General features: G+C 39.3%; 1 protein-coding gene across 1 annotated transcript; it reads left to right on the top strand.

Moving 5' to 3' along the window:
• The first annotated feature begins 512 nt into the window (after positions 1-512).
• On the top strand, positions 513-19,684 carry LOC124268549 (splicing factor ESS-2 homolog). The gene is made up of 8 exons (XM_046703545.1): positions 513-726; positions 1,454-1,616; positions 3,440-3,562; positions 7,890-8,038; positions 9,110-9,230; positions 9,665-10,023; positions 11,462-11,577; positions 18,435-19,684. The coding sequence occupies exons 1-8, from the start codon at positions 613-615 to the stop codon at positions 18,772-18,774; spliced, it is 1,485 nt and encodes a 494-aa protein (XP_046559501.1). The 5' UTR covers positions 513-612; the 3' UTR covers positions 18,775-19,684.
• The last annotated feature ends 675 nt before the right edge of the window (positions 19,685-20,359 follow it).

The raw sequence follows: 20,359 nt of genomic DNA, 5'->3' as shown, positions 1-20,359 counted from the left end.
TAGGTGTGGAAGAATAGAGGATTAAAATCCCATCAAGCGATCATATATTGTTTCACCATGCAAATCATTCAAAACGCGAGGTATATTTCTTCGTCCACCTACCCAAAGTGACTTTAGCAGGAATGGCAATGAAAAACGCTTCTCCCCAAAAGCGACTCGCCACCCCAAATAATAAACACAACTCATTTGTTTGGTTACAGACACAGGTTAAGCTCGTATTTCATCCATGTTACCGGATGTACTGTCTTTGCATGTATTTTAAACATGTAAGCCAAATAGCATAAATATGTACAAGATAGACAGACGACTTGTATTGTTCAAAGCGAGGACATCAACAAAGGGAGACAACTCGTGTTGAAACAGTATGTCGCAAAAATGCTAGCCATCCCGTTACATTTGTCCAGCAGAGATTAGTGCACATTCATGTACTAATCGATTAATAATTCTGTACTTGTGTTGATTATAGAGTTTTGACAAATGCGCAGTTAAAATGTTGTCGTTAAGAAACTTCTTTCACTTATGTTACAACTTCCGGCGTCGTTTCTTCGTCGTCGAAATTTGACAAGAGATAAAACATCGTACTTTTCAGTGAAATAAGTCTGAATAAGGGCAATGGCGTTACAGACGCTTGCCTCTATGGCCTTGGTCACAGTAGACAAGAACAAGAAAAGTGATACGGGAAATGAAAAGAAGAAAACAGTGTTAGACGAAGACACATACACGCAGGTAAATACTCATACTGCCCCTGATTTCGCTCACCACCACAGCAAAATGATTGAACCCCTTGTACTCTTACACAACACCAAGCCTAGTCTGAAAAGATGACATGGTTTGAAAAGATCAGGGAAAGATTTCCACCCGTAACCCCCGTATTTTTGTTAATCATTATATGCCAAAGAATATACGCCTATGTTTTTTTTATAAACAGCCTATACCTAACCCTAAATCTAACCACAAACCTAACCCTAAACCCTCGAAATAACCCTAATAAATAGACTACATTTGAAGCGGGGGTTACGGGCGGAACTCTTACCAAAATCTGAAGTCAATGTATTTCTGCGATGTATGTAACTGTAAACAGCTAAACTTCATTCTTGCCAACACCTGTTTGCCATGTTTATCACCCCTAGGGTATTTAGACTCATGTATCCTTTCCAAGCTGTTAATGGGATTAGCTGTGTTTATACTCTTCACCTTAGATTGCTCAAGTAATCTGGACTAATACACATATCTTACCATGCATCAAATCAAACTCAGGTTTCTTATGCAAGACATTTACCATGTTTTCTGAACCATATTACTTCTACATCTCATTATCTGATATACAATACAGAACTCTATTGAATTTGTGTTTAAGCCTAGTGCATTAAATGAGCCTATGAGAGAAGGAACACTTCAGTCGGTGAGGATGGTTAGTTACAGAGCTATATTTATGTTCCTTTGTGTCTTGTAGGGTATTGAGGAGATAATCACCAGAGACTTCTACCCAGATCTGCCCAATCTGAACTCACAAGCAGAATACTATGATGCTCTTGAGAGGAACGACTTGGTAAAACTGAGAGAAATACAGATGAGGTGTAAAGATCTCCGGCCATCAACAGGAGCATCAAGTATTTGTAAGTACATTCGATATGGTGAAGTTTTTGTTTGCTGTCCAGCAATATGTATTGTATGTGAGTGAACATGGTGAAATTATGAGTGAACTCAGGAATCATCTAGATCTGGTCCAGGTTGATATTTCTCCCAAGATCTGCAGCAAATGTCAAATCCAGTTCTCAATTTCTAATTTTGAATTTGTCCATTCCAATGACTTTGGAATTTGTATGAGAACATTACGAAAACTCCATTTTTGAGCCATTATTTCCCCATGTGCTACCCCATACAATTTCATTTCACTGAACCATCTTCGTTGTGTAGTGGTTAGAGCATCTGCCCGGAGAGTGGAAGGGTTTGATCCCCAGCTGCGTCATTCCAAAAGACGTTAAAATATGGTATTTGTTGGTGCCTGCCTGGTGCTCACCATTAATGGGTACAACAATGACTGGTCGGCTCAGAGACAGTATGACGTGTCTGAGTGGGGTATTCATGCTTCAATGTGGCATGGTATATCGGTGAGCTGGCACTATAGAACCAGCTTAAGTCTGGGCTAGTACACACAGCATGCACACATGCACATGCATGCACCTGAGCTAGCACACGCATGCACGTCATCATATATGAGCGAAATATTCTTAAGTACGACATTTTTTGAAGTTCAACTATCGTAAATGGTGAACGAATTCAATTTTGTCAAAGTTTGTACAGAAGCTAAAGTTAGTAATGTTTATTATTCCAAGCAAACATTTTGAAATAAAATAATTTATATTCATTGTGATGCATGATCTATAGGGCAAGTACAATTTTAGAAGGACGAGTGGAAACTTCATATTAGTTGCCCTGTATTTTTTGTTCCAGTTTTTACTCTTCAGGCTCAGATGCTGTGTATACTAGGTGTGCCTTTTGTTGAGATGGAAGCAAAATTGCATGTTTGGGCCAAATGTTCCTTGATTGGTTGTGTCTTAACCCAAAAGGTTTTCAAGCTGTTACTGTATCAATTTGGTATTAATTCTGTAGGTGCACAATTTTAATATGGTTGCTAGATTTGCGTGATGTCACACATGGTTGACCAGCCTGTGGAAAGTCAAGAGTGGACATGTAAAATGTCTGTCAACTTCATTTGTTGCCAATCCCTATAGCAACATGTCAATGGTGCACAGACAATGACTTTCAGAACGTCATGACTTTTCGTAGGAGTTATTTTCAGTTTGGTCATATTTGGCAACTTTGATCATGTTTGTCAAGGTTAATCTTGTTTGTCAAGTTTTGATCCAATTCTCAGAAGCCATGGTCAAGTAAACTCTTTTTGTGTAATTGCTGTCAATAATGTCCCATGTTTCAGCTTTAAAAACCCGTGAAGGTTCGGGTTACAATATTGATCTTCAGTAACCCATGCTTGTCGTAAGAGGCGACTAACGGGATCGGGTGGTCAGACTCGCTGACTTGGTTGACACACGTCATCGGCTCCCAATTGCGCAGATCGATGCTCATGTTGTTGATCACTGGATTGTCTGGTCCAGACTCATTTATTTACAGACCGCCGCCATATAGCTAGAATATTGCTGAGTGCGACATAAAACTAAACTCATTCGCTCACTTAGCATTAAAAGCTATTAACACGTATAGAAATGCTGCAAATATATTTGTTTGAGCTCATCAGTGAGTAGACTCAGCATGTTAAGAGCAGAACATATTTTTTTTAAATCTGAAGGAAATTCAGAAAACAAGAATCGGATGGTCAATATGATCGTGGTCAGTGACTCAATGATTTCTCATACTGTCAGTAAATGAAATTTTTATGATGTTATATTGTTATTTCAACTGATTTAGTTTCTTTCTCCAGACAACTCCCCAGATACGTTTGAGACACCTGATGCCTCTACCAGGGCTCCCTCCCCATCTCAGAAGCAGCCCGCTGACCTTGGCACTGATGAGCAGCCAGAGTTGCAGAATGATGCTGACAATGGTAGGTGTTACCCTGGGTGGTGATGAGGATGGACGTGTGTCTGCAGTTGGTTTTAACAGTCCATGGTTTTATGTAACACAGGAATTTGTGCCCAATACCCACAAATGTAGATAATGGATGCAGAAAAAACAAATACTGCATCATGATAGAGGTACAGTAACATCCATTGTGCCTACAGCTGATATGAGTGAGTGAGTGAGGATGGTTTTATGCCACTTTCTAGCAATATTCCAGCAAAATCATGGCGGGGACACCAGAAATGGGCTTCACACATTGTACCCATGTGGGGAATCGAACCGGGGTCTTCAGCGTGACGAGCAAACGCTTTAACCATTACGCTACCCCACCGTCCTCACAAATCAGAATTATTTCTTGTAGAACTTTGGGTCCCTATCAATTTAAGGAAATGTCTGAAAAAGGGTAAGTTCTGGCAGTGCTTGGGTTTGCCAAAATGCACTGGAGTATTAGTGAGTGAATGAGTTTAGTTTTACGCCGCATTTAGCAATATTCCAGCTATATGGCGACGGTCTGTAAATAATGTGGGGAATCGAAACCAAGTTTTTCGACGTGACGAGTGAACACTCCACAGCTGATAAGAACACTTACAGTGTTGGTTATTTCATCCATCAATCATGACCTCATAAAACTGTATGAGCTGACAAGTCATTATTATATCCCTTAATGCTGAGCACAATTATACATATCCACACCTGTGATGGAAGGATTCGCTAAAGTAGTTAATGAGACCAGCATAACCTTTTCTGCTTGGAACCTGACATGTGTTATCAACCAGAATACTGTTTAAAGCAATATTAAACCAAATTCAATTTCTCATCCTATAATGAGTGTTTTACTGGACAATACTATGTGGCGTGTTTTGTATTTAACAGTAGCAATTCATTAAAGATATCCAATTGTCAATGTCAACATCAAACTTTTAGCTTTGACAAACGTTGAAACATAATCGGGTCGAATCCAGATTCAAACTCAAATGCTGGTGTGCCCGAGGGACACACTCTGCACAGTGAATTGCATCACTTTTGACAACTGGGCCATCCGTGCCTCTCGTACTGTGAAACCCATGACCTCAATGACCTTACAATGGTATTGTTCGGCTCTAATCCAGATTTATATATTGACAGAACACACATGTTCTTGTATGACTCGTTAGCTGTTTATGTTTTTAAGCAGATCAGTGATTGGTGAGGTGTAGTGAGTTGCTGTTAAACGTTGCATTAAATGTTATTGTCATCGTATAGCACCTTGCATGCACGTTAGGGAGTGATGTTGTATGAATGGTTATCTTACCGACGTCTGGTAAGCAGCCTATGCACATGCGCCGAGTGGAGGCGGGTGTGATTGGATGACTGAGTGGGAGTTGGACGTGATGTGCTGGAGTATATTATAATGCTCGCAACATGACCAGAGAGTTTTTGTCTATGACTATGCTGTCAACACGTGGAATAAAGGTGTAAACCTAAACTCTGCCTTGATTCAGTGATAGTCATTATTAGGGGTGACTATTGAGGGGATAGTTTTTCCTTTCTACCATCAATTAATTGCTATCGAAGACTCAACAATTGCAATCCGTCGATAGTTTGATTTATCGTTTCAACCCTTGTCATTATACCAACTTGGACTAATGCCTGTTTGATGTTAATACTGCCCACCTATGGCACAGTATACTGAAACCCAAGCACACCCACACCTGTTCTATCTTTATTATGGCAAGAGCTCTTTAGAGAAACAACACTCTCTTAATTATGCTTATTGGTTACGTTCTTGGTTAGAGGTGCAAATGCTTGCAACCATATTATCTGGAGGAATTCTCTCTCAGGTGAAATTTCTCTCTATATAGCCGCTTGGCATATTCAAAATAACTTTCAGCCAATGATACTTAGTCGCTTTGTTGTTAAATAGTAGTAGTTTGTCAATTCCAAATGACCATTGAACATAACTGCACAAATTATGAGCCACGTGATCATGTGGGTAATCCAAAATAATTGTTCCGCTTTAATGCGGGAATCGCATAAATCTCTAATTTAAATACATTCTGTGTTTTTACTGATCAAAATGTTAACAAACTGAGAAACATTCAAATCAAAACAAATTTACGCATAATAGAGCACACTTGTACTGGTTCAGTGCATAATTTTGAATTGCAGAATTGGAAAATCCATTCCATTTTAGTAGCACCCATTAGGTTTCCTTAGATACGTAGTGCTCACATACATGAGTTACATTGCGCTCACATGTGTGACAAAGGATTTCCTCCATTTCGGCCTATAGAGGTGATTCATAGCGTTCGTGTATGTGAGCGCTATGTATCTTAGCTAAGACATGGGTAGACATGACAATGTCTTTTGATATGAAACGTCATATACTGGAGATGAGAGTACCGTATTTGCGATGCGAGTACCGATCTCTAATGGAAACAACTCTCTAATAGATGGAGGTATGGTCGTCGTGATGCTCTTGAAATCAGCTTCTCACCCCCCAAATCATCTCACGTCCGTCACTAAATTTCTTAACTTACTCTGGTGCCTTTTTAAAAGGCTTTTCGTGTTGGTAATATCTTCTATACTTAACACGACTTTCAGGGATGAATTTGAAACATGTTCTTATGTTTAAGGGGTAATTGTGGTGCCGAGAGGATTAAGCATTTTCTCCTCATCCTGAACACACAGGTTTAATTTCTGACCTGGGTACAGTGTGTGAAGCCCATTTCTGGTATTTGTGATTGAATATATCTAAAAGTAGTGTAAAACCATACTCACTCACTCACTGGTATGTTTTGGGTGTTAATCATGTTTTTAATCATGATTATAATCATGATTATGATGTCATTTCTTATATGGGAGTGGAGCTGGGATTAGAGTGTGTGTAAGGGTAGGTGGGGTGGGGGTGGCATGGCTGGGGTAGAGGGGTCATGAACATATATCTCAATTATATTGGAATGGGAATGAAAATACGACTTCACCATGTTAATAACTTAGTTCTGATCTTTGAAAAATGAGGGTTATAAATTTGAACATTATTTACAGACTTGTCATTATTATTATGATTATGGGGAGTGAAGGGAGTTCATATGAAACCGTGACATATTTGGGGAAGGGGGGAGGCATGAAACAATATTACATATATCACCATGATAACTGTCAAAATATGATACAGACCTGAGACCAATCTCATTCAGTTCATAACCGCCATCTATTGCCTGTTTATATCTACATGCCGGTATCAATATTACTTGTAACATTATTTACCCGTGAAGATTTGGGCTAGCATTGGTCTTCAGTACCTCATGCTTGTCGTAAGAGGTGACAAATGGTATCAGATGGTCAGGCTTGCTGACTTGGTTGATACATGTCATCATATCCCATTTTCGAAGATAGACGCTATTGCTGTTGATCACTAGATTGTTGGGTACAGAACGCCGCCATATAGCTTGAATGTTGCTGATTGCAGCATTAAACACCAACCAACCAACCAAAGCTTGTCTGTACCCTGTGTATGAAATAAACCAAAAATCCAGCAAGACATCAGGATTTAACCAGACCAAATATGGTGAATTTACTCAGATGTATGGAACATCTAAAAAAAATTACCAGACCATCGGGCTGGCTAGCTGTAAATGTAGAAATCTAGACCGTCTTGGGCGGTTGGACGGGCCTCATTTCATACACTGCTATACCTACATACTAGTATTTGCAGCACAACACAATGTTACACAATGAAATATTGGCAATACAGACTCAGGAAGCTGTCTAAACCGGCACACACTGGGACTGAAGAAATAATCCGGTTTAGACAGCGTGCCGGATTGTAGAGCTGACACGGTTACCTCCGACTAGAACTGAACCAGTTTTGTCACTCTCATATACATTGTTGTATCATGTGGTTCTCTCAATTTCTCTCTCAACACGCTATTTACATGTACAAGTACACCCATACTGAACTAAGATTAAATTATCTTTGTCGGCAACCATGTAGTTTCAACACAGGATTAATTAGTGACAATACATATCCCTCCGACTCCTCGTCACACACCGGATTAGATAGCGCTGATTACTGTATAAACACATATTCGGGCGGCTCATTTCATGCCGAGATCCGGAATTGACAGCTGCCTGATTGCAGAGCTCTTAAATGAAGAAAAATGTACTAGCCACGAATGGGACTGAGATTTTATGCCGGTGTTGACAACTTGCCGGATTGGACAGCTGCCGGTTTTGACAGCTTCCACTGTATCTGGACATCTTGGGACTCAGGTTTCCTCTGTACATTGTTAACATGTTCATGGATGGTTTTCCATTTCTATTTCCAGAAAAGAAGAAAGAATTAAGCCTTGATCGATACCTGGCCAGGAACACCAGTGAAGACAATGCATCATTTGTGGAAATTCTTAAAGAAGGCGAACGTAAACACAGAGAGAAACATGCCTGGATGTATGACAAGGAGGAGAAACAGGAAATGGTGAATGTTTTGATATGCTTACTTTAGGCCAGACCAAGTTTATGTCTTGTTTTAGGGGCGGTGGGGTAGCCTAATGGTTAAAGCGCTGGCTCGTCACGCCGAAGACCCGGGTTCGAATCCCCATATGGGCACAATGTGTGAAGCCCATTTCTGGTGTCCTCGCCTTGATGTTGCTGGAATATTGCTAAAAGCGGCGTAAAACCAAACTCAGTCAGTCAGTTATGTCTTGTTTTACAGATTTTTTTGAAACCTTAAGGATTACGGAAAACCTAAAGGAAGGAGGGAAAAAAATATTTAGTAAATCACCAGTCAAAGTAATGTTCCTTTTAAATACAAAAAGTATCTCATCTCAAAAACAATATTTTATTAATCGTTAATCCTCGCAAATACACGAGGGCCTGTGATATACACTTCATAAATTGCCAGAGGGCTTGTTTCCACCACACCCCCGTTTTGCGCGGATATATCCTCATCCATTTGTGTCAAGATCTTTTAGTTGAGAGTCAAAATTGGGTTTCAATCGACTTGCAGAAATAACAATAAAGAATTGGTAGGTGTCATGAGTGGTACTTGATAAGCTAATTAGCCATGATTATGTTTACATCAAGTTTTAACCGATTGCATGCGATGGTAGCATAGCGATCGGCAAAGCAGGCGGGTGGGGTGCATCGAAGTGTCCGGCCTTGTCATAATGTATTGTACTATGAAGCATTCGAGTCGGGGGGTCATCTCAAATTTTTATATATTTTTTAAAAATCTTTAATCCTCGCAAAGACACGAGGGAATGTGGTGTATATGGGGCAAAAATCAATTTAATTTTTTTTTTGTAAGTTTACATTTTTGGCCAATAAAAAACATTAGGATATTTTTTTTTTGAGCGGAGAAAATTAAGTTTTATGGTTGTTTTCTTGTTCTTGAAAAAATACGACATGCGGATCCGTAAAACAAGAAATAAAATTGGTGTGGCCTTAATTCTAAATAACCAGAGGCAGACTAACTTATACTGATATACACAGAACACATTAAGAGTTCATGTAGTGAACAAATGATTATTACAGTTTATGATTACAGGAACACGAGCAGAAGCTAGCACTGCCCAGCATTGAGGAGCAGGCTATGATAGAACCTGGTACTGGGAAAGTGGACACCTGGAAGTATAAGCCCCAGAATGCTCTCATGTATGTTCCTGATGGTAAGTTCAGCCATATTTGTTTATATCTACTTAGGATGCAATATGATTGCTTGATTACATTATCTTTTACTCCAGGATTGTTATGATGTCATGGAATCAGATTTTGTTTAGTGATCTGTTGTAAGCTTGGGTTGATAGAGGACATTGATGGCCCAGTCATCTCAGACACAACAATTCACAGAGTTGTGGCCCTTGTGTACCACAAACCTGTATTGGTGGTTCGAATCCCAGTCCACATCGATTATATTTTTATGATGGTCAATACCATTCACCACTTGTATGTTTTTCCAAAGTGCTGCAGAAATATAGTCAAAAGCTTATGAACAAATGAAATATATGAAGCATATTACTAATATATATGATGTCTGTAATCATGAATTCCAAATTAATGTTGAAGGCCTGACAATTTGCAGCCTCATTTCTTTTTGTTTCAGGGGAATCATTGAGTGCCAAGGAACTAATTGAACTGCAGAAGCATAAACCAAGGGAGATAATTCATGAAAACACCCGCTTCCAGTTCAACCCACACAACATTGTGAAGAGCAAGCAACAGATGCAGGAGGCAGCATCATTCAAGGCACTGGCAAATCTGGGGAAAATCGGACATGACGGAAAGGAAATCTTACCTTCTATGTCGCCAAATGTGAATGGTTATGGGTTTATGGCGACCCCGTCACCAGCACCAGGAGTTGATGACTCGCCTATGATGACGTGGGGAGAGATTGAGAGTACTCCCTTCAGACTTGACGGGGGAGGGACCCCGCTCCCCTCTACCCCCGGGCCAGTGTTTAAGGTAGGTTGACAGGAAGAAGGATTTGAGACTACGTTTCTTGTGACATGGTGACCCAGTTATCAATCATGTTGAAATTAGGTCAGGTTTCCTCATATGGTAACAGAGATACCAACCCTCCCGAATTTATCAGAATCATCTCGGAAAATGCATGTTGATTCCGTCATTCCGACAAAGCCAAATTCATTCCGATTTTTTTCAAAATATAACAAAGATATAGATAGTCTTACTGGAGGGCTAGGATCATCTTTGACTATAGATAATGATAATTGAATAAATATAACACTTTATTTACAGAAGTTTTCAAATTATTTAAAATAGAAAGTAATCCGGAAGTTGTAGGCTGCCTGATAAATTCCCTGCACTGTTTATTTCATTCACTTAACATTCACAAACACTGCTGCTGAGTACGGCAAACCGGTTTAAGTGGTATAAGGATCGCTATGTGTAATGGCATTGAAAAGTTTTGTTCCTTGAGTGTAACAAACTTATAGAGATCCCTAATTTGTTGGGAAATTTCATGGAAACGATTCGGACTTAATCCCAAAAGGGAGGGGTGGGCTTCTTTTCCGGAGTATAACTCAAGAACCGTTCAATATTTTTCAACAAAACTTGGTAGATATATCAAACAGAACCTTAAGTGGTGCCTTTTGCTATTTGCAGATTTTTGGCATTTTTATTTTTCCCGGTTTCCATGGAAACGATTCGGACTTAGTCCCAAAAGGAGGGATGGGTTTCGTTTCCGGAGCACAACTCAAAAACTTCTTAATATTTTTCAGCAAAACTTGGCAGATATGTGAGGCAGATCTTGAAGTGGTGCCTTTTGCTATTTGCAGATATTTGTCATTTATTTTTTCCGTGATTTCCATGGAACGATTTGCACTTAGTCTAGAATAAAGCTGGACTTTAAGTAACTGTCAGATGATTTGTTCTTTCAAAGATGTGGGGGCCAGGGGATATGTCATCTTCTGATGACTCTTGTTTTTTTATTTTAGGGAGCTCAGAGTCCTAATTGCACCGATTTGGGGTTGGCATCTCTGTGGTACCTCTCTTTGAAAAGATCTTATAACAGCTGTAAAGCATGATCAACTTTGACATTCCAGTTTTAATGATGAATGTGTTGGTTTGTCAAACAATCAGATGTCACTTTATAACAAATCTGTGAGGAATTGAGTGAGTCAGAATTGTTCTTCAGCAACCCATTGTTTTGTAAGAGGTGACTAACAGGATCATGTGGTCGGGCTCTCTGACTTGGTTGACACATGTCATAGTATACCAGTTGCATAGATCGATGCTCTTGATGTTGATCACTAGAATGTCTGGTCCAAACTCGATTATTTACAACTGCTGCCAAATGGCTGAAATATTGCTGAGTTCAGCTTAAAACAACTAACAAACTACACAAAATGTTGTTCATGATTTTGAAAATGTCTTTCAACAGATTCCAGCAGTGCCTAAGAGGGATCAACTGGCATTAGAACTGGCGGAAAAGGCAAGCAAGGTTCATCGTGACAAGAAACAGAATGCAATCAAGCAGGTTACCAGAAATCTAGCAAGGTACGTTTTATTCACAGTGATATACGTTTTGTTTCCAGGTCAGATGTTGGCAATATCTGCTCTAAAATAACATAATAATTTGATGAATACAGTAGTTGAACTAGCATTGTGTGCAACTGCATATGTCATCTATCACTTGATTTGATAAGTTGCAGATAAGGCACTTTTAAAGGGGAGATAATTCACAAGAGTTATTTCCCTTGGATTGTTGATGGAGGGCAGTGATTATGGTTTAAATAGTTTTTTGGATGTTGTCAAAGGGAAGTTTTGTCACAGTTTTTGCTAATGTGAAATGTTTTTTTGTGATTGTTTTTTTCATCAACTTCTCAGAATTCACTTTTCCAGGGGTCAAAATAGACTGAATTTTAAATCACCTCCCTTGGTTGGTATCAAATCTTACGCATGCTCAGTAGAATGGACTTATAATCATGTTTTTGTCGGTTTAGTACCTCTGTGACACTTCTCTCTGTGGCCTATGAGATTTTAATTGATCTAGATGAAATTTCCCGCTGTGGCATATGGTCGTTTTGTGTGACCCTGAGTGGCACTTGTGTACTGTAGGCCATGACTGATAAGGTGTTAGGTCATTAACATGGTATTTGATTGACCTTGATTGGCAGATTCATGTCATTATATGAGAGGTTGTTACGAAAGTCATTAGAAATCCCAACTCCAGGTGAGAATGTAAGTCCAAAAGTCTCACATTTCGTCTGAAGAAGCTGGATATGTCTGTGGTAGGTGGAACCTTTCTTGTCAGGGAGCATACAGAATAGTTCAGGTATAGATCCATGAGGCATGTGTGAGTGGATTATATACAGCTGGTAAAACAGTCTTGGGTAAAACAGTTGAACCGCTACATAGTTTCTTGAGGTTTTCTACAGTTTTAAACACAATGATGCGACTGTCGCCAGAAACATCATCACATAGGATAAAGTCATCACCAGTCTTTGACGTGCGCCAATCACCTTGTAACTTGATATGATCAGTAGCGATTGGCAGGCAAGCAGAAGAGATTACCACAATACCGTCAGTAGCGATTTAACAATGAATTTATTATACCCCCGTTAACACCTAGTTAATTAAGCACTAATTAACTTGAGCCATTCACACCTCGTTAATTGAAACTGGTGACCTGTACCTCTGTGGCCCGTGGCCTCTACTCAATTTCCCTCTGTGACATATGACATCAGTGATGTGTGACAGAGACAGAGCCACAGAGGGAACTTACCCTTTTTGTCCAATGGCATGACACAACCTCATCATATAAATGAACGGAATCATAATATAGCATGTACAGTTTGGTCGACCCAAAGTATCCAAGTCCCACTCGATTCCCCAAATGGGTACAATGTGTGAAGCCCATTTCTAGTGTCTCCTGCCGTGATATTGCTGGAACATTTGCGAAAAGCAGCATAAAGCTTAGCTCACTCACTCACTCACTCCAAGTCCCACTGACTGACTGAGGGAAATAACAGATTAGAAAGTTCAACGAGAAAACAATATGACAACATGGTGGAAAAATGCGCACTCCATATGGCATACTCATGTGCTTAACTAAAAAAAAGCTAAGATGCTGAGACCACACATTTTCTTACTATGAACAATATCATTGCTATTGTTTCAGCCTGACAATGCTTGACTATATGTAACAGCAGCAATTACTTAAGAAACATATGTTACATTGGGGATTACACTTTCTTAGTAAAGTACAGATTCTAGTGCTTTTTTTGGGTTGAGTCCCATCCGGGATTTGAACCCACACATTCAGAATCAGGCACCTAATCACCAGCTCACAAACTCAGCCACCTAACCTGCTCAGCCTGTGGTTTGGCGACTGACTTTTCTTTTTATATATCGAGAGTGACACCGATAAACAGACTGATTGGGTGAAAATAGGTTTGAAATCATTTGAGTTGGTCAAATTCATTGCATTTTCCATTAAACAATTCATGGTCTGTATTACTGCTGTAATTTAAGTTTGCCTGAAAATTGAGGACTGTTTCGATCCCTGGATGATATGCTATACTACATAAGCCAACATTGGACTTCTGTCATCTTAGCTTTGTTTGCAAATTATTTTGCGCATGATGTAGGAAGTTGCTGGTGTATTTTTACACTGAATAAGAGGAAAATTAAAGGAAAACCAAGTTCTATGGATAGACTATCCTTCATGTTTACAACTTCAAAAAATTGCTCTCAAAGAAAAATGCAAAATATTCATCCCTGAACTGATTGCAACCTTACCAACTACTTAGTATTTGTATTTTATTTACAGGCAGTTTTGACAGTGTTTAATCAATCCATCGTATCCCACTTGCATTTATCAATGCTCATGCTGTTGATCACTGGATTGCCTGGTCCAAACTCGATTATTTACAGACCGCCGCCATATAGCTGGAATATTGTTGAGTGCGACAAGTAAAACTAAACTCACTCACTCACTCTACAATGCTCTACCAGAAGATGATTGAAACATGATTGAGAAGGATTTGTATTGTGCCATAATGCTGTGAATTTTTTTTTACAGGATAAAATAAACTAGAAATTCTGTAATAAAAGTTTATATGTATATATTTAAATGCATACAGAATTTAAATGAATGGAATCCCATGAATAATAAATGACTTGTGGATTTATTCCCAGCACATCAAGTCTCAAAAGAGGTCACTATCTTAGCTAAGAATCATGTTGTCAATGTAACTTGTAAGCGCATTGTGATAGATTTCTGAAATTGCACTTATGATTAACATTTGTAACAACTAGGACAATTTCGTGAATATCTGTTTACTGGACATTATGTAACAATTAGGAGGCAGATGCGCCAGATAGGAGACTGACATATCTTCACTGGGTGTGATATAACAATTATTGTGCTGATGTGCCAGATGGGGGACTGACGTATCTTTACTGGGTGTGATATAACAATTATTGTGCTGATGTGCCAAATAGGGGACTGACATATCTTTACTGGGTGTGATATAACAATTATTGTGCTTATGTGCCAAATAGGGGACTAACATCTTTACTGGTGTGATATAACAATTATTGTGTTGATGTGCCAAATAGGGGACTAACATATCTTTACTGGGTGTGATATAACAATTATTGTGTTGATGTGCCAAATGGGGGACTAACATATCTTTACTGGGTGTGATATAACAATTATTGTGCTGATGTGCCAAATAGGGGACTGACATATCTTTACTGGGTGTGATATAACAATTATTATGCTTATGTGCCAAATAGGGGACTAACATCTTTACTGGTGTGATATAACAATTATTGTGTTGATGTGCCAAATAGGGGACTAACATATCTTTACTGGGTGTGATATAACAATTATTGTGTTGATGTGCCAAATAGGGGACTAACATATCTTTACTGGGTGTGATATAACAATTATTGTGCTGATGTGCCAAATAGGGGACTAACATATCTTTACTGGGTGTGATATAACAATTATTGTGCTGATGTGCCAAATAAGGGACTGATATCTTTACTGGGTGTGATATAACAATTATTATACTGATGTGCCAAATAGGGGACTGACGTTTCTTTACTGGGTGTGATATAACAATTATTGTGCTGATGTGCCAAATAGGGGACTGACGTATCTTTACTGGGTGTGATATAACAATTATTGTGCTGATGTGCCAAATAGGGGACTGACGTATCTTTACTGGGTGTGATATAACAATTATTATGCTGATGTGCCAAATAGGGGACTGACGTATCTTTACTGGGTGTGATATAACAATTATTGTGCTTATGTGCCAAATAAGGGGACTAACATATCTTTACTGGGTGTGATATAACAATTATTGTGCTGATGTGCCAAATAGGGGACTGACATATCTTTACTGGGTGTGATATAACAATTATTGTGCTTATGTGCCAAATACGGGACTGACATATATTTACTGGGTGTGACATAACAATTATTGTGCTGATGTGCCAAATAGGGGACTGACAAATCTTTACTGGGTGTGATATAACAATTATTATGCTGATGTGCCAAATAGGGGACTGACATATCTTTGCTGGGTGTGATATAACAATTATTGTCCTGAAGTACCAAATAAGGGACTGACATCTTTACTGGGTGTGATATAACAATTATTGTGCTGATGTGCCAGATGGGGGACTGACATATATTTACTGGGTGTGATATAACAATTATTGTGCTATGTGCCAAATAGGGGACTGACATATCTTTACTAGGTGTGATAATACAATTATAATACTGCTGTGCCAAATAGGGGACTGACGTATCTTTACTGTGTGCGACATAACAATTATTGTGCTGATGTGCCCAAAAGGGGACTGACGTATCTTTACTGGGTGTGATACATGTATACCAATTATTGTGCTGATGTGCCAAATAGGGGACTGACATATCTTTACTAGAATTGACATTATTAGGGGTCTTCTGTGCAAAATATGGTTTGCCACGCAAAGTGGGTTCAGGGTACATAACCATGATCCTATCAACCAAATACAGTCTGATATGCAAATTGGGTGTGATGTACCGAAACAAGTCACTGATGTACCAGAAGGGTTGGTGTGCAAACTGGATCTGATATTGTGCAAAACCAGGGTTTGATTTCCAAGGTCTGATAATTAGGGTCTGATGTGCCAATTAGTAGCTGTTGTTCAGAGTGGGTTGAGTGTGCAAATCAGGGCCTAATGTGCCAAATAAGGGCTACTGTTCTCCAGGCATATAGTGTATTTGTATGTGACCTGGAGTTTGTGGTCATGGTCGTCATACAGCAACCAAGAATATAAGGCTCTTTCACATGTGTAGTTTCAAAAGGGAAAATACAGTCTCAATTCCTCCTACAAATACGAATATTGTAAGCTTCCAGTATACAAATCTTGAAGTTTGGAATAAAATTTTGGAATATGTGTTCAGTTCTGTTAACCTTTGATCAGTTCTGTAAACCTTTGATCCAGGTTACAATTGATTTTCAGTAACCCATGCTTGTCATAAGAGACGACTGTAACAATTATTGTGCTGATGTGCCAAATAGGGGACTGACAAATCTTTACTGGGTGTGATATAACAATTATTGTGCTGATGTGCCAAATAGGGGACTGACATATCTTTACTAGACTGGACATTATTAGGGGTCTTCTGTGCAAAATATGGTTTGCCGTGCAAAGTGGGTACAGGGTGCATAACCATGATCCTATCAACCAAATACAGTCTGATATGCAAATTGGGTGTGATGTACTGAAACAAGTCACTGATGTACCAGAAGGGTTGGTGTGCAAACTGGATCTGATATTGTGCAAAACCAGGGTTTGATTTCCAAGGTCTGATAATTAGGGTCTGATGTGCCAATTAGTAGCTGTTGTTCAGAGTGGGTTGAGTGTGCAAATCAGGGTCTAATGTGCCAAATAAGGGCTAGTTCTCCAGGCATATAGTGTATTTGTATGTGACCTGGAGTTTGTGGTCATGGTCGTCATACTGCAACCAAGAATATAAGGCTCTTTCACATGAGTAGTTTCAAAAGGGAAAATACAGTCTCAATTCCTCCTACAAATACGAATATTGTAAGCTTCCAGTATACAAATCTTAAATTTTGGAATAAAATTTTGGAATATCTGTGTTCTGTTCTGTTAACCTTTGATCCAGGTTACAATTGATTTTCAGTAACCCATGCTTGTCATAAGAGGCGACTAACAGGATTGGGTGGTCAGATTCGCTGATTTTGTTGACACATGTCATCGTATCCCAATTGTGTAGATCTATGCTCATGCTGTTGATCACTGGATTTCTGGATCAGACTCGATTATTTACAGACTGCCACCATATAATTGGAATATTGCTGAGTGCGGTATAAAACTAAACTCACTCACTCAATTCTGATATTCAAGCAAGGATTAATGATTGAAGTTGGCAGACATGTAGGCATACATTCAGATTACCTATTCAAAGTGAACCCTGTTTGAACGGGTTGAAGTTAAATGTCATTCCTTTTAATTTGCTACGAATTTAATGAAGAATGTTAAAAATATATGGAAACGTATCTTTATGTACAAGCAAACAGAGATAAGTTTCTTCATGAATGTCAAGTAACAAGATAACACGTAACCTTTCACTGTCACTTGGTCATGCTGTGTCACTAAGACATTGGTTGTGGCAAACTTTAAAGTACTTCCTTTCGTGATATAGTATTTCTGAAACAATTTATCATCCAAAGTGTCAACACAAATAGGCCTAACTGTCAAATGGGCATGGATTGTAAAACAGATTATGTGTAGGTTTTTGCAAGATCTGTGTCTCTCGCAGTTCTCTTCGTTGAGTTGGTAAAAACATGGTAAAACGTGAATCCAAGGACATGTGCACCAGTTTTCTCAACAATGATTGGTTACCAGTGGAATGAGATAGTAATATGAACTCAGACCTTCAAGTTTATAGCATGCAATGTGGTTGGTATGCCCCATGTAGCTGGAGAGACATATGACTACACCCTGATCAGTTGCAAGGGTAATCATGCATTATTTAGTGCTTTTCTATGTGATACCTTATTGTGCTTGCTAACACGTAAAATAATTTTGTTTTCCAGGAAAGTGAAATATAATATGTCTGATGTTTTATGCGGGGAAATTTCCACATTGTGTCACCATGAGTGGCGTGAGTGTGGTTTGACACCACTTAGCAATATTTCAGCTATATCACGGTGGGGGACACCACAAATGGGCTCCACACATTGTTCCCATGTGGGGAATCGAACCCGGTCTTCGGCGTGGCAAGTGAACTTTTTATCCACTAGGCGACCCCACCGCCCCTGTGCCACCATGACATATATTTCAGTTACATGTAATTTCATACTTTTCATTTGTATTTTCAGCCCATCTCCAAAGTTTGCGATGAGCACAACAGATCGTGTGAATTCCATGTCTCCTGCAGCTCAACTCTTAGTCAGCAAAAAGCTGGGGATCAAAACACATGCTGATAAAGCTCTTCGGGCCAGTTACAGCCCATCCCCCACACGGCAGTCAGGGGACAGGACACCTTTAAGTTTGACCCCAAGTGGTACACCAAAGTCAAGGTCAAATACACCAAGTACAGGGTCAAGGACACCTGGTAGTGACCGAAGGACGCCTAAGCGTGATGGAAGTGATATATCATCTCTCACGGACAATCTTTTACAATTGCCCAAGAGACCAAAGGCTCAGGATTTCTTTTGAAGCTTCAAAGGACATGGCAAAGGCTTAACTGTGATATGTATTGACTCTAAGTAATTGAGTGAGTGAGTTTTTCAGCAATATTCAGCAGTGGACTCCAAGTTGTGGCTTAATGTTTGTGTCCAATCTGAGAATGAAACTTGTGTATGTGTGATTGGGAGTGCCTAAACCATAACTGTACCAACATCTATTTAATGTTGACTGAAGGTGGTGATATGTTATTGACATTGCTGAAGTTTGACAAGAGGGATCTGGGATGCATTCTTGAAATTGAAGGGCATTTGACTAAGAGTAGTATTCAATTTAGAAGGAACAATATCTTCTAGTGTCATTTTGAAATGTTTGTTGTGCAGACTTATGAAATTTGTAGTTCATTCTTTATTTCAACATGTAAGGATAGGTGGCCCAGGTGGCAAAATTTGCTGTGCAGAGTAATGTCCCTTTGACATGCCAGGAACTTATCCTCATTGCAGAGATGCCAACCTTTAGAAATGTTATTGTAGTCGCTATGAATTTTAGCCTCAAACTACGATTGCACTAGAAATTGCAGAGATGGCAATTTTCCGCTGATCAGCGGATTTCCACAGATTTTATTTCAAATTGATCAATTTTTGTCGATTAAATACTATTTGCAACACGTTTGGGGTTGGCATCTCTGTCAGTGTCTAAAATTGCACCATTTCAGTTTTCTTTCGACTACAAGTTTAACTGAAATACTTTGCAAAGCAGCATAATTCATGTGGCATAATTTGGTGTGGTCCAGCAGATGATCATCAAAGACCTGCATCAATCTGGCCTTTCCTCAAACATGGGACCCGTGCAGATCCGGGGGTAGAATTGATCTTCAGCAACACATGCTTGTCGTAAGAGATGACTAACAGGATTGGGTGGTCAGGCTCGCCGACTTGGTTGACACATGTCATCGTATCCTGTTTAGATCGATGCTCATGCTGTTGATCACTTGATTTTCTGGTCCAGACCGGATTATGTACAGACCGTCGCCATATAGCTGGAATATTGCTGAGTGAGACATAAAACTAAACTCACTCACTCAAACATAGAGCCCGCTCACCATGGTGACTGACTGATGTACAGTTCAAAGAAGCATTTAAACAAAATTCACTCACTCAGTCAACCTGAATTTACTGAACTGAACATAATACCCATGGTAACATGAAATATACACTGGAAGATCTGGAACAGATCAGATCCCGAAAACGTGGGATGAAATCGGTTCCAGAAATAGTTGTTAATCTCCATGTTAACTTGATGTTTATGTGTAGGGAAAACGCAATCAAGGCACTACATCTACACAGCTGAAGAAAGGAATGTGCATTATGTTCCTGAAGAAAGGTTATCAACAAGATACTAATTTAATAAGATGACAATAGAAAGAGTGTCCAGCAGAATGGAACAACTGTTCTTGTGTTTGTAACTAGAGTTGCGGGTTCAGCGTAAAATGTTTGGTGAAGGAATGTCATGATTAACCAAAGGGTGATTGTAAACAAGAAACTTCTCGCGATGCTCTTTGGTTAGGTGGAGCAGGATGAAGGAGGGGAATCTGTTTGACTTGATTCGATTCCCACAT

The sequence above is a fragment of the Haliotis rubra genome, unplaced genomic scaffold (genome assembly GCF_003918875.1).
Source record: "Haliotis rubra isolate DU_JTF1 unplaced genomic scaffold, ASM391887v1 Scf101, whole genome shotgun sequence".
Lineage (NCBI taxonomy): Eukaryota > Metazoa > Mollusca > Gastropoda > Lepetellida > Haliotidae > Haliotis > Haliotis rubra.
This window is presented reverse-complemented; position numbering and strand designations above follow the sequence as displayed.